The sequence below is a fragment of the Chiloscyllium plagiosum genome, chromosome 30, assembly GCF_004010195.1.
Source record: "Chiloscyllium plagiosum isolate BGI_BamShark_2017 chromosome 30, ASM401019v2, whole genome shotgun sequence".
Classification (NCBI taxonomy): Eukaryota; Metazoa; Chordata; class Chondrichthyes; order Orectolobiformes; family Hemiscylliidae; genus Chiloscyllium; species Chiloscyllium plagiosum.
Window position 1 is genome coordinate 20,060,225 of NC_057739.1, and position 13,989 is coordinate 20,074,213.

A 13,989-nucleotide genomic window follows, 5' to 3' on the forward strand; every position below is an offset into this window, starting at 1 on the left:
TGTTTGTTGTGTCTCTTCTGTCAGTCCATTGTTTTTGAGTGTGCATTCTAGTGCTGCTAGGAAGTCTGCTGTCTTAGCGTCCCTGTGGTTGTAGTGGAGTCCCTTGGCCAGTATTGTTCTTTCAGTGTCTGTGAGCTGTCTGTGGGAGAGGTTTCTAACCCAGGAGTGTGTTGTGGTGTGTCCTCTCTGTTGTGTTAGTTTGGCCATTTTTTCTTTTAGTGCTGTTTTTTTGCGGTGTGTGGTCCTGTTCTGTACTATGGTGATGGCTTATTCTATGGTCCGGGTCCATTCCTTATTGGTGGTTTTGAAAATTAACGATTTTTGGCGCGCAATGTCTTGTCTGTATTTGTGTAGTTTGTTGTGTGCGTCTGTAATCATTACCTGGATCATCCTGAATCCGTTCTGTCTGGACGTGTCCCTGGCTTGTGGGTTGTTGACTGGTGGTCTGTATCTGACACATGGTGGAAGGATTCGATTCTTTCTGCATTTGTGCAGGAACACTCTCAGACAACAACTCACCAGGACGAAGGACCCGCTACCCAGCATGAGTAAAACCAACGTAGTGTACAAAATCCCATGCAAGGACTACACAAAACACTGCATAGGACAAACAGGAAGACAGCTAACGATCCGCATCCATGAACACCAACTAGCCACAAAACGACATGACCAACCATCCTTAGTAGCCACACACTCAGATGACAAGCAACATGAGTTCGACTGGGACAACACTACTATTATAGGACAAGCCAAACAGAGAACAGCCAGGGAATTCCTAGAGGTATGGCATTCATCCACAGATCCAATCAATAAGCACATTGACCTGGACCCAATATACCGGCCACTGCAGCGGACAGCTGGAACTGACAACCGGAAGCGGCAGAGACAAATCACTATAAGTGCTGGAGGAAACATCACTGAAGCGCTTCACAAGAGGCTCCCAAGCACTGAGGATGTCACCTAGACAGGGGACGAAACATCTGCAACACAAATTAAAACTGGTCTGTCCATTACTTACTATCCCACAAATATATGGAGTCTTAGATGTTTGTGTTCAACGTATAGCAGGTTGGTTAGAATATGAAAGACATCCACCATATGGTATGAAAGTGTAATCAATTTTCACCCTTCTAAACCAACCATAGCTATACAGTTTGAAAGTGTATACAGAACAACCTTGATTATTCAAACAAGACGGGCAGAGAGTATTTTGTTCGGTAAGAGAGTTCGGATAAGAGATTGTTCAGATAATGGATAGTGTTTTTACGGGACCTTGAGATCTTGTTCGGATAATCTGAAATTTGGATAATTGAGGTTCAGATAATCGAGGCTGTTCTGTAGTTGTCAAAATTGGCACAGTATTTGGAATGTTCACCAAATCCAGAACAATGCTTTTTGAAGAGCAGTAAATTAATCAATCATCTTTTTATTACTTGTGGTACACTGATTTTCAGGTGGTCATACACACAGTAAAAACATACCATTTTGCCATCGTAAAATGCCACATCATAGTCATCATGTACAACGAAGTATCTGTTCTTCCACTTCCTGTTTACTTCCATATACTGGTAAAGGTTGCCAGAGAAGATAACTCTATCCTTTAATGGGGCCTGCAGGAAATTAAAAGTAAAAGAGATGAATTAGTCATATTCATTATTCATCTACAAACTACTTTTATCTTCATTGCTTAACCACTCAATGAAATGGCTTTAAACAGAACTTGTCAATAAGTTTATAGAATGTACCAAGATTAGATATGGCAGACATATCATTAAATTACATATTATAATAATAGGGTCTTTTTTTTAAACATAATATTGACTACCTTCATGACAGGATTGTATGCACACAATTCAAATACAGCCTTATGATAAAAAGCAATGTTTCAGATTGAAAACTTTGAGCAGCTTAGAATTGGAGATTTTGAATATCATTGCTGAAAGCCAGGAGTTACCAATTGACAGTTTATATTCCTACTAATTTGTAATACATTTAGAACTGGAAAACTTTACTTCCAGCTCTGCAGAGGTGCTGGTGGAAAGCAAGTTAAGAACAATGGAAGGGCATTTACAACATAGAAGAATCGGTACCGAAGCAAAACTAAAAAATCTCTGGATCCCGTGGCTATGACAAGCTAACGTAAAGACCAATAGCATTCATACTAACCAGCAGTTAGCTTCCAAAAGTCACACTGGAAAGTTGCTCTGAAAGACATCTAAAAAGACCACAGAATTTCAATGTGCTTGTGGATTTCAGAGCTGTGCACATGCACAAGATTTGCAGCAAAACATATGCACGTATTCTGCAAATATATCAATTTCAGTGGCACATTATATAGCTCAGTAATGTTACAAATCACCAGTTTGGCTAGGTGTGGATCGCATGCTCAGTGCTATTTGGTGGCAGACAGTTAAGGAGATGTAACATCATACAGTGGAGGGAAATTATTATTTGAAGACGCACAACATGATTTTGTCTGAAAATATCCAATTGTTGCAAGCTATTAAAAGTAAGTGTTCTGATATTATCATTGGAAAAAGAAATTTCTTTAAGGCAGCACTGAACTACTTAAATCATCTTGGCAGTGAAAGGTGTCGAACAACTGCGTACAAAGAATGGCAGGTCACTTTAAGATTATTGGATTCTTAAGGTAAGCGACAAATCAGAAACTCAATTTGCTCAGTGTACAAGCACAACTTCATCCCATTTCATCAAAGTAAGGTAAAAGTTCCTTCTCACTGTTGGTGGCAATTGTAGGCTTGCTTGCTATTTTCGACTCACAGTGTGGGATCTTTTGGTTATGGAAAAGTTCAATCAAATTTGATTCGGCATATGCACTTTTATTTTCAGAGTTCAAAGGAATCCCTTTCAGAATGAGCTTCAGAAGTCAGGATTACAGTAACCTCAAAACTCTGGAAAATGAAACATGTCAAAAAGTAAAACATTACAGGGCACAGCTAACCCACCACCACTGGAAATAAACTTTGAAACTTCAATACTCTCATTCCACTTTCACAAAATTCTGGACCCACTTTTGCATAAAAATTTAAAAGTTTAAGTTGTGTGAACTTGATTATCTCACTTTCCTCCTTTAAGGCATATTTTAAAATCTCTCTGGCTAACATTTGGGTTGTATGGCATAAGATCTGCCGATGTGGCTCAACAATGCTATTTACAATGCTCCTGGGAAGCACCTCAGAACTTATACTGCGCTTTTTAAAAAAGTGCAGTAAGTACAAGTCATGCTGTTGTCCCTTTCAGAATGAAATGGAAGATATTCTGGGACATCTGTAGCTGAATTTACAGTTAGTGCTATTGTTCTCCTCCATAACCACTGATGTCCAAGTCATAGGACAAAAGCCTCGAGATTTCAGTTTCAGAAGAGAAAAAGAAAAGGGATTGGAATCATGAGATTTAATCACAAAAACATCCTACAGTCATGTACCATAAAAGAACTCAACTGACCTACCACCACAAAGGGATGGATCTTTGTTCAAGCCTATTTAAGAGCTGTTAGTTCAATTACATTTTTATCTGCCTTTGGATAACATTCAGAATTGGCAAAAATGCAATAAAAATCTTTTAATAAAATGTTTGTTAATTTCCATCAATAATTACTTCCTTGTTCTCAATCCCTTCTCCCAACCTCCCCGCATTATTTTATTAAGAGTTATGTTTTTCAGCACCATAAAGTTCCTTGAACTGCACACCCCAGTCCAACACCGGCATCTCTAAATCATTCCTTGAACTGGGTTGGTTTATGCCACAATGTTCCCTGCGACCCTACTTTAAAATCACTTCACTCAAGCAAACTAATGCTGACTGAGTCGTTCTCTCTTCTCCCATCCATCCACAGCAAAGAATAAAATGAACCATCTTCCACTGAATTAACCCCACCCAAAACTCAAGTAATTAAATTAGCTCATGACAGGAAGGAAGGCAAACGCCCATGTTAAACAAATACTTCCTTCTTGTTGGATGTCAATTTATTTCACAGGTCATGCCAATAAGTCATCGGACTGCTCTGATGGCTCCACATTTCCCAAATGTACAGCTGCGCTCTTGCTAGTATACAAAGCTGCAAATGTGGATGAGCCATTATTAGTCATATTCCTACTTTAGACAAGTTTCCTGTGACATGGTGGTAATGAGTCAAAATGTTCACAGCTCAGTCAGATTTCAAATTGAAGCAAAGTCTCTCATATTACCCATACAGAAATCAGAGCAGAAATACAGACTTCTTTGAGAACGCAATATAAACTGGAGTATTTCAAAAGATGCTAAGGTTATAATGCCAAATGGAGTCAGTTCAGCTGGCTGGACAGCTGATTTGTAATGTGGAGTGATGCCAACAGCGTGGGCTCAATTCAAGGTTATAATGCCAAATGGAGTCAGTTCAGCTGGCTGGACAGCTGATTTGTAATGTGGAGTGATGCCAACAGCGTGGGCTCAATTCCTGCACTGGCTAAGGTTACCATGAAGGACTCTCCTTCTCAACCTCTCCCTGCCTGAGGCAAGGTGACCCTCAGGTTAAACCATCACCAGTTGTCTTTAATAAAACAGCAGCCCTATGTTCCAACGAGACAATAGTGACTTGACTATAATATGGTCTACAAATAGCAGTGCAGGCCCAAAACCTCAAATCTCACATACAGTCCACTTACACTTATTCCTTTGTTATTAGCCGGTCTAGAACATTAAGTTAGGGCGTAATTTAATTTTACCAACAAGGACTTTTGCTTTTCAGAATTTCAGCTGAACATTCACAAAAAAATGTGCTAGTAAATGCCATACTAATCCACCTGAGGCAACAGTGCTAAAAACTGAGCCACTGTGCCAGAACCTGGCCCATGCCTCTCTCAGCCCTTCCTATTCATATACCCATCCAAAGGTGGGTATATTAAAGGTGATGCCTTTTAAATGCTGTATTTGTACCAGCCTCCACCACTTCCTCTGGTATTCCATACATGCACTACCCTCTCTGTCTGAAAAAGTTACCCTTCAGATTCATCTTAAACTTTCCCCTCACCTTAAACCTATGCCCTCTAGTTCTGGACTCCCTCAACCCAGAGAAGAGACTTCGTCTATGTATCCTATCAATATTCCTCATGATTTTATAAACCTCCATAAAGGTCACCCCTCAACCTCAGACACTCCAGGGAAAACAGCCCTAGCTTATTCAACCTCTCTCTCCAACCCGAGTACAATCCTCCTAAAATCTGTTCTGAACACTTTCAAGTTTCACAATGTCCTTTCTATAGAAGGGAGACCAGGATTGAATGTTCAAGAATGAACAGTGGGGAAACAAATGTCTTTCTCCCTCAGCTCCTATCTGACTTACCAGAGATCTAGAATCCTTCTTTAGCTTCAAGGTGGTGGTTAAACAGCTGCTGCTGTTTAATACGGTAGTTCAAAGTTCAACTAGCACCGAAAGGACAGAACAAAAGGCTTAAAACAAGTTTAATCTTCAAACTAATTCCAAGTATTTTGTATTTATTCTCAATCATTTTTTGGAAGCAAGGTGATCGTCATGGTAAGGGCGAGCAAACCTCGCTGCTCATTTTAAGTAGACTGGCAATCGAGGAAAAGATTCGCCATTCAAGTTACTGATCCTAACCCAGACCTCAGCACGGCATCTTGACATCCCCAAGGCAAGGCAAGGCTTCAAACAGCACCATATTTGGAAGCTGTGCAACATTAGGCCAGTTTCTATTTAAAATTTTCCACTGTATGGATTCCAGTGCATTAGAGATTTATAAAGTTGCAGAGTTTTACTCAAGAGAATTAACCCAGAATACAATGGACTAGTTCAGGATTAGGATTCCTTAACTGCTCAATTTCAAAAGGAATTCACATCACGAGAGCTTCCCATTTTCAGATCATTTACAATGTTTCTCAACGACCTTTAATTCTATCTGATAGACCCAAGTAATGGATCACCAGTTCAATCTCAAAAAGACAGCTCAATTTAGGTACCACACTCCAACAGGTACCACACTCCAACAGGTACCACACTCCAACAGGTACCACACTCCAACAGGTACCACACTATTTTTATTTGCACACATACAGGACCAAAATAACAATTGCAGTGTTTCCAGAAACAAACTTCCCAAGACACTATGGTTGGTAAACCTGTCGCACTACCCTAGAATTTCCAGGTCAGTGCTACCAGGAACACAAACACAAGAGGCACATTGTTTACTAAAATCCTTCAATGCTTTAGTTTGTTTAGCTAAATGGATATCGAATATGTGAGAGAAAAACAAACAAAAAATGGAGGAAAAGAATCTGTTATCCAATTGGCTGTGGAAGGGCACCATAATTGGCAGTATTGTGTGGCCAATGACAGATATTTAGGGACCAGACAATTAAATGAAGTCATGACATCTCCAGGAATACATGCAGAGACTGCAACCCTAGCAACTGCACTTAGCAGATTTTGCTGGGAACCCAAATAGGATGAAACTACTTTTTACTCCCCACCCCCGCCCCACCATGGGAAATTGGTGCATACTATGTGAAAATAACTGAAGCAAAATTTCATTCCCAACTACCTAGGTTTTTTTTAAAAAAGTTTCATACAACATTTTCCCATTTGGTCACTTAATCCTTCATCTGTTCCAAAATGCCTTCAAGAACAGCCCAGATTTAAAAAGGCATTGAAAGGCAGGTGTCCGAAATACACATCACATAAATCGATACACCATTATCAAGACTTTAACTACTTTAAATAGAAACTTCCACAGGTTAAAGCTGAACAAAGTTGATGGTAATTCTGAGTTCTTCTGTTGTTATACAAGACTTTTTTTTTTTAAGAAAGCTATTTTCCAAACAAGATGAGGAATGCATGCATCTTAAAATGCATTTAAGATTGAATAATATGGTGAGGAATGCAGTTATAAAACCACGTGCGGTCTGACATGAAGTAGAGCAAGACATGTCACAGGGGACAAAACTGGGTATCTGCAGCAGTACAAGATCCAGCCCAGTATCTAATTGCTCTACCTGGTTGTCAAGGGACCTCCTGGAACCCTCAGCCTCTGCAGAATCCTTCCCCCAGAGTGTAGGGATTCTCTAGTCCCTTCTCTCAAAATTCATTTTGCAGCTTCTGAAATACCTTTTCGCACATGCACCCATCCAGGCATGCGCAAAGAGGGAGACTAACTCTCAGCCTGGCTGGAGCCAAGCAAGGTAAATAGATTTTCACCTGGCAAATCTCCAGCTGAACCTCAGGCTTATAGCTTCAGTGTAATTAAACTCAAGTCTTGCCAAGTGAATCACTTCAGTCTGTCCATTAGGAATCAATCGTCAATGACAGTATTGAATATCAGGATTGCAAAAAGGTAATTTACACAAGTAACTTAGATCATGTGGTAAACTCTTGATCAATTCCTTTACTCAACAGAATGTCATTTCTACATATTTCTGTCAATTACCCTTAGGAAAACCAGTATTGATGGAATGGGCAGCTTTAAATATCGCTTGAAATATGAAACTAAAATGATAGGAACCTTGAAATGGCTACACTGCAACTAACTTGATTTCAGCTAACATTTTTGTCAAATAACTGAAATTTATTTCACCAAGAATTTGATATTCAATTAGATAAATCACAAACAGCAATAAGTCACAATAAGCTTCGTCTATAGTTAACCACCTTAAGAGATATACAAAAACCTCCAAACCAAATATCAAGAGATTGTAAAAACTATTGACAAGAGTGCATTTGGTCATAAAATCATGTGCATTGCATTGAACAAAACTCATGGAATGTGAGAAATTAAAGTTGCCATAAAGAGTCAGAGTCAATCTGAAAATCAAACACATTGAAACATTTGGAAAACCAAAATGTCCTTCATACACTGCAAATGACAGAAACTCAGATTGTAATAACATTAAACATTAGATTGTTGCATGCTGTATATCCAGTATCCTTACAGAATTACATCAGACAGTAAGAACCAAGATGGAGGAGAGTGGAAACTGGGAATTTGGAACAACTCTGAGAAAGGAAACAGGATTCAGTTTGACAATTCAAACCATGTTGCTTTTTGGATTCAAAAGATTCATAAATATCACCTTGTGATAAATTAGACATTAGACGTAATATTCCAATAAGCATGGATAGGATAAATAGACAAGTCTTTTCCCTGGGGTGGGAGGGTGGGGGTGGAGTCCAGAACTAGAAGGCATAGGTTTAGAGTGAGAGGGGAAAAGATATAAAAGAGACCTAAAAGGCAACTTTTTCTTGCAGACAGTGGTACTTGCATGGAATGAGCTGCCAGAGGAAGTGGTGGAGGCTAGTACAATTGCAACATTTAAAAGACATCTCGATGGTTGTATGAATAGGAAGGGTTTGGAGGGATATGGGCTGAGAGCTGGCAGGTGGGACTAGATTGTGTTTGGATATCTGGCCGGCATGGACGAGTTGGACCAAAGGGTCTGTTTCTGTGCTGTACATCTCTATGACTAAGTAGTGAAATGCAAGCTCAATTACAAGTTAATGCCAGCATGCAAGTTAGTGACTAACAGAACTTAAACTCATGTTAACCGAATATTATTTTTGGTATTTTAACACATGATGGGTCGGGGAAGAGGTGTGGATTGGAAAACACAACGAGAGCTCCATACACCATTTGCAGGATTGATGCTGCAGTATCCATCAGGTACAAATGGGCAGAATGGTAACTGACACTAAACAGATGTAAATGTAAATGCTCAAGTTAACAGTACTTCATTCAAGACTTGTATTAAAAACACAACATGCTGGTCATCTGTGTAAACACAAACATTCAACACAATCTCAAACTAGAATAAATAAAATGATGAAGGGTGGAGAAATAACTGACTGTCCGATCAGGAGTGGGGGGGGGAGGGGGAGGGTGTTCAAGAGCTGAAGGAATTCATTTACATCATTAAATCCCTTTGACCTCAGACCCTCCAACATTTCAAGTGCAGGAAAGACAGCAGCCAATCTGCTTACTGCAGGTCACCACACATCGCAAGAAAATGAATGACTGGACCATTTGTCTCAAAGTGCCGGTCACAACACAGTATTGATCAGGACAGAGGAATTCCCAAAAATAATACACTGGATCTTTCACACTGAGGCACTGAACTTGGTTAACATCTCACCCAGAAGGCAGGGTTGTTAAAGGGGCAGGTCAGGTGGAGACCAGTCTGATTCACCTCCCACATTTTTACCTTCACCCCTTCCTTACCCTCACTCTCCACTCCATCAGTCTCCGCAGAGAATGATCCTTTGGATGCAATTCTGGCCACTTACTGCAGGTTACCACCACCAAATCGGAGGTTGGGGAGGGGGGGGGGCATGCGGTGGTCAGCAATATGTACTACATTATCCACCCAAAGTAATTTGCTATGCCATACAAAACACGATTGTACCATTTTGTCCAAATAATGGGTTTCTCATATCACCTTAACCATTAAGGACACAATTTTGCTAAGTACTGTTAAAACTTAAAGCTATGCTCCTGTGCCCACACAGGAAGGAAACACATGATATGGACCCAGAATTCAAGCCCATGTCGATTCCTGTTATTTTTCATTTCATGGCAAGATGAAGAACAAAGTGAGAGCAATCAAATACTTCCTGCAAAACATCAAATGTTCTTCACAAACTCCTTCTACCACTATCAGATTATCAGCTTCAAGACTTGCTAATGCTGTTGAACTGAGAAAAATGAGTCAGTCAGGATTAAGTTAAAAATAACCCAACACCAGGTTATAGTCCAACAGGTTTATTTGGAAGTACCTGTACGAGCTTTCAGAGTGCTGCTTCTTCCACAGGTAGCTCCAAAACCTTGTACTTCCAAATAAACCCTTTGGACTATAACCTGGTGATGTGAGATTTTTAACTTTGTCTACCCCAGTCCAACACCAGCACCTCCAGTCAGGATACACTTTTACAGAAGGGCTTTTGTGGTGCATGTTCCTACTCCTCAGTCTGGGCTTCAAGACCCATCTGCTTCCTAGGGACACAAGAAAATCACTGAACAGGTTGATGTAAACTATTTACCCCTTTACACAACAACCTGAACACTACACAATACAAGATTTTATTTTCACAGGATGTGGGTGACACAGGCTGGGCCATCCTTGATTGCCTATTGCTATTTGCCCTCAAAGCAGTGAAGGTGAGGTGCCTCATGATGCAGAATACTCTTCAACCAAAGGCAAGGAACTTTAAACCATTGGGGTTGGACTAAATATACTCAAGCGTCACCCTGCTAGAGAAACCAACTACTGTAGAATGCTAGTCAATCAAGATTTGGAGTTTTACCACAAAATATGTCAAATAAATTCACAAACATAAGCCAGTAGTACAAAACTGCAACATGAGTGAAAGAGAGACACCTAGTTCAATTTTCCAATCTTTTGGTTTTAGAGTAGAGTAGCTTTTATTTTGACCGTAGAGTCAGAGATGTACAGCATGGAAACAGACCCTTTGGTCCAACCCGTCCATGCCGACCAGATATCCCAACCCAATCTAGTCCCACCTACCAGCAACTGGCCCATATCCCTCCAAACCCTTCCTATTCATATACCCATCCAAATGCCTCTTAAATGTTGCAACTGTACCAGCTTCCACCACTTCCTCTGGCAGCTCATACCATACACGTACCACCCTCTGCTTGAAAAAGTTGCCACTTATGTCTCTTTTATATCTTTCCCCTCACACCCTAAACCTATGCCCTCTAGTTCTGGACTCCCCACGCCAGGGAAAATACTTTGTCTATTTACCCTATCCATGCCCCTCAATTTTGTAAACCTGTATAAGCTCACCCCTCAGCCTCCGACGCTCCAGGGAAAACAGCCCCAGCTTGTTCAGCCTCTCCCTATAGCTCAGATCCTCCAACCCTGGCAACATCCTTATAAATCTTTTCTGAACCCTTTCAAGTTTCACAACTTGTGGGCAACACGGTGGCACAGTGGTTAGCACTGCTGCCTCACAGCGCCAGAGACCCGGGTATAATTCCCACCTCAGGCGACTGACTGTGTGGAGTTTGCATATTTTCCCTGTGTCTGCGTGGGTTTCCTCTGGGTGCTCCAGTTTCCTCCCACAATCCAAAAATGTGCAGGTTAGGTGAAGGGGTGAATGTGGGGGAATGGGTCTGGGTGGGTTGCTCTTCGACTGGTCGGTGTGGACTTGTTGGGCTGAAGGGCCTGTTTCCACACTAAGTAATCTAATCTAAAAAAAAAATCTTTTCGATAGGAAGGAGACCAAAATTGCACACAATATTCCAACAGTGGCCTAACCAATGTCCAGTACAGCCACAACATGACGTCCCAACTCCTGTACTCAATTCTCTGACCAATAAAAGAAAGCATACCAAACGCCTCCTTCACTATCCTATCTACCTGCGACTCCACTTTCAAGGAGCTATGAACCTGCAGTCCAAGGTCTTTTTGTTCAGCAACACTCCCTAGGACCTTACCATTAAGTGTATAAGTCCTGCTAAGATTTGCTTTCCCAAAATGCAGCATCTTCAACTGATACAGTAAAAACGAGACAACGTTCTTCCAGGACTGAGGGTGCTACATGGACAGCGCAAACTACACAATCGTACATGGCACAAAGTGCATAAGAAGTGTAAAACACAAGTTACAGAGTAATAGAAGAATGATAAATAATAGACATTTTTTGAGCAGCAATTCAAAGTTGTGCAAAGAATTTGAGATGGGAAAGAGTCCGATAATACTGTGTTAAGGAACCGGTCAAGGACTCCGAACTGCTATTTAGATCATCCCGCTTTGATACTTTCTGACTCCAAACACAAATATTAAGAATCCACTTATTTTCCAGCCTCAAAATGTAGAGCTAAAGCTGCGGGTTCACAAGATAAAGTGCAGTTCACAAGGAGTTAAATATGCAGTTTTCTAGGTTCAGATTTTGTGACTGCTAATGCTGTTTGCTTATTCACTAGTATCAGATAAATTAGGTTTTAAAGACAAATAATAACCAGCAGTTTATGAAGGAAACAGTGGTATCTGATTCCCCATTAGTAAAAGGATGGGCTCAGAGTTCCTGGAACAGCTTGGTACATATACTGAATCTGCAACAATCTCTGCTGCAGTAGCTGCCAGTTTTACATAACTTCAATAAGGAACTTGTTTTGCAGAAAATTTGTATTATCTCCTTCACCTGATCAAAATACCATAAAATCCACACAAATCTTAATCTGTTTTTGGAATCCTTACCATGTGGAAAGAGGCCATTCGGTCCATCAAGTCCACACTAGCCCTCCAAAAGAGCATCCCACCCAGACTCATCCGACTACATTATCCCTGTAACCTGCATTTTCCATGACTAATCTGTTTAGCCTGCACATCCCTGGACACTATGGGGCAATTTAACATGGCCAATCCACCTAACCTGCATACCTATGGACTGTGCGAGGAAACCGGAGCACCTGGAGGAAACGCACAAAGGCACAGGGAGAATGTCTGTGCAAACTCCGCATAGACAGTCACCAGAGGGTGAAATCAAATCCAGGTCCCTGGTGTTGTGAGGCAGCAGTGCTAACCACTGAGCCACTGGCACAGTCCCCCAAACTGAAAAATTGGAGGAGGCTTGACTTGATGTGAGATGTTAATCCAGCACACTAGCTACTCAACAAACAGCAGCATTGCAAAGCTAGAAACATCCGACATCCACCTTTGCAAAGACAACAACTGATGAGTCACCTCGCCAGCAGTGAGATCTTAGTATGTATAAACAGCTGCCATTTTTGGTCACATTCACTGCAATTGAAAAGTAAGAAATTGTATCAGTTATGGACATCGAGATGCACAAAAAAGGTACACTGTTTAAATGCAATCTTGAACTGAATCGCTTCTGAAGCTGAACCTTTTGCCATCTGTTACAAGTGTCTAGTGAAAAAGGGAAAGGTCATGAGCTGATCAACTCAGTCAGTCAAAGGGAAGTCTAGCAACAATTCGTTCAAAGTCCTCCAAAATGACATCTTGAAAATGATAAATTCAAGAGGATTTGAGTTTTTTTTTCCAAGCCAAGCATGGAGAAGGCCTTGCTACACTGTTGGGACAAATTGTAGAACGGTTTTCAAAAGTAGGAAGGGGAATGGGAATGGGGAGTCATTAAAGGTTTCAACAACTTCCTAGTTCAGAACATAAATTGTGTGTTTGAGGCCCTGATCCAGAATTTATTCCAATGAGGAATGACTGTGCACAAATTTATATTCCATATTTAGGAAACTGCACTGACAATCAGTAAAATATCAGTGAAATTCCAACAGAGGCAACCAAAAACACTTGCCAAGTTATGAGGAAAATTGGCATAGAGCAACAGTATTCTGACATTACTTCCTTTTCGTATGGAAAATGATAGTATGGGGTAATGTAACTGGATGAAACTAACGTTCTGGCAGATATGTTCAGGTCCCAGCAGGTAGCTGATGAAATTTAAATTTCATTAATAATCCTGGAACATAAAGCTAACTTCAGAGTCTCAGTAATGGCAAACATGATCCGTTGCTGTAAAAACCATTTGGTTTATGAAGGGTGACTTAGTCTGGGTAAGAATGTCATTTAGGGAAAGGAATCCTTACTTGACCTGGCCAAGAGTCCAGAGCCCCCAAAAATGTGATTCTGAATTACACACTAAAAAGGCTGAGCAAGCCAGTTTCTTTAAGGACAATTAAAGATGGTCTGTTGCTCCCGATGCGGTCTCCTCTACATTGGGGAGACTGGCCGCCTCCTAGCAGAGCGCTTTAGGGAACATCTCCAAGACACCCGCACCAATCAACCACGCCGTGGCCCAACATTTCGACTCCCCCTCCCACTCTGCCGAGGATATGGAGGTCCTGGGCCTCCTTCACCGCCGCTCCCTCACCCCATTGTACTCTATGCTACTCTCTCCCCACCCCCACCCTCCCCTAGCTTATCTCTCCACCCTTCAGGCTCACTGCCTTTATTCCTGATGAAGGCCTTTTGCCCGAAACGTCG

The 13,989-nt window shown here is 41.1% G+C and overlaps 1 protein-coding gene across 1 annotated transcript in view; it reads right to left on the reverse strand.

Moving 5' to 3' along the window:
• niban2a (niban apoptosis regulator 2a) overlaps positions 1–13,989 on the reverse strand; it is a 193,445-nt gene that overhangs the window by 86,152 nt on the left and 93,304 nt on the right. The window contains exon 3 of the mRNA XM_043720003.1: positions 1,482–1,610. Coding sequence (XP_043575938.1) covers positions 1,482–1,610 — 129 coding nt within the window. The remainder of the gene's footprint in view (positions 1–1,481; positions 1,611–13,989) is intronic.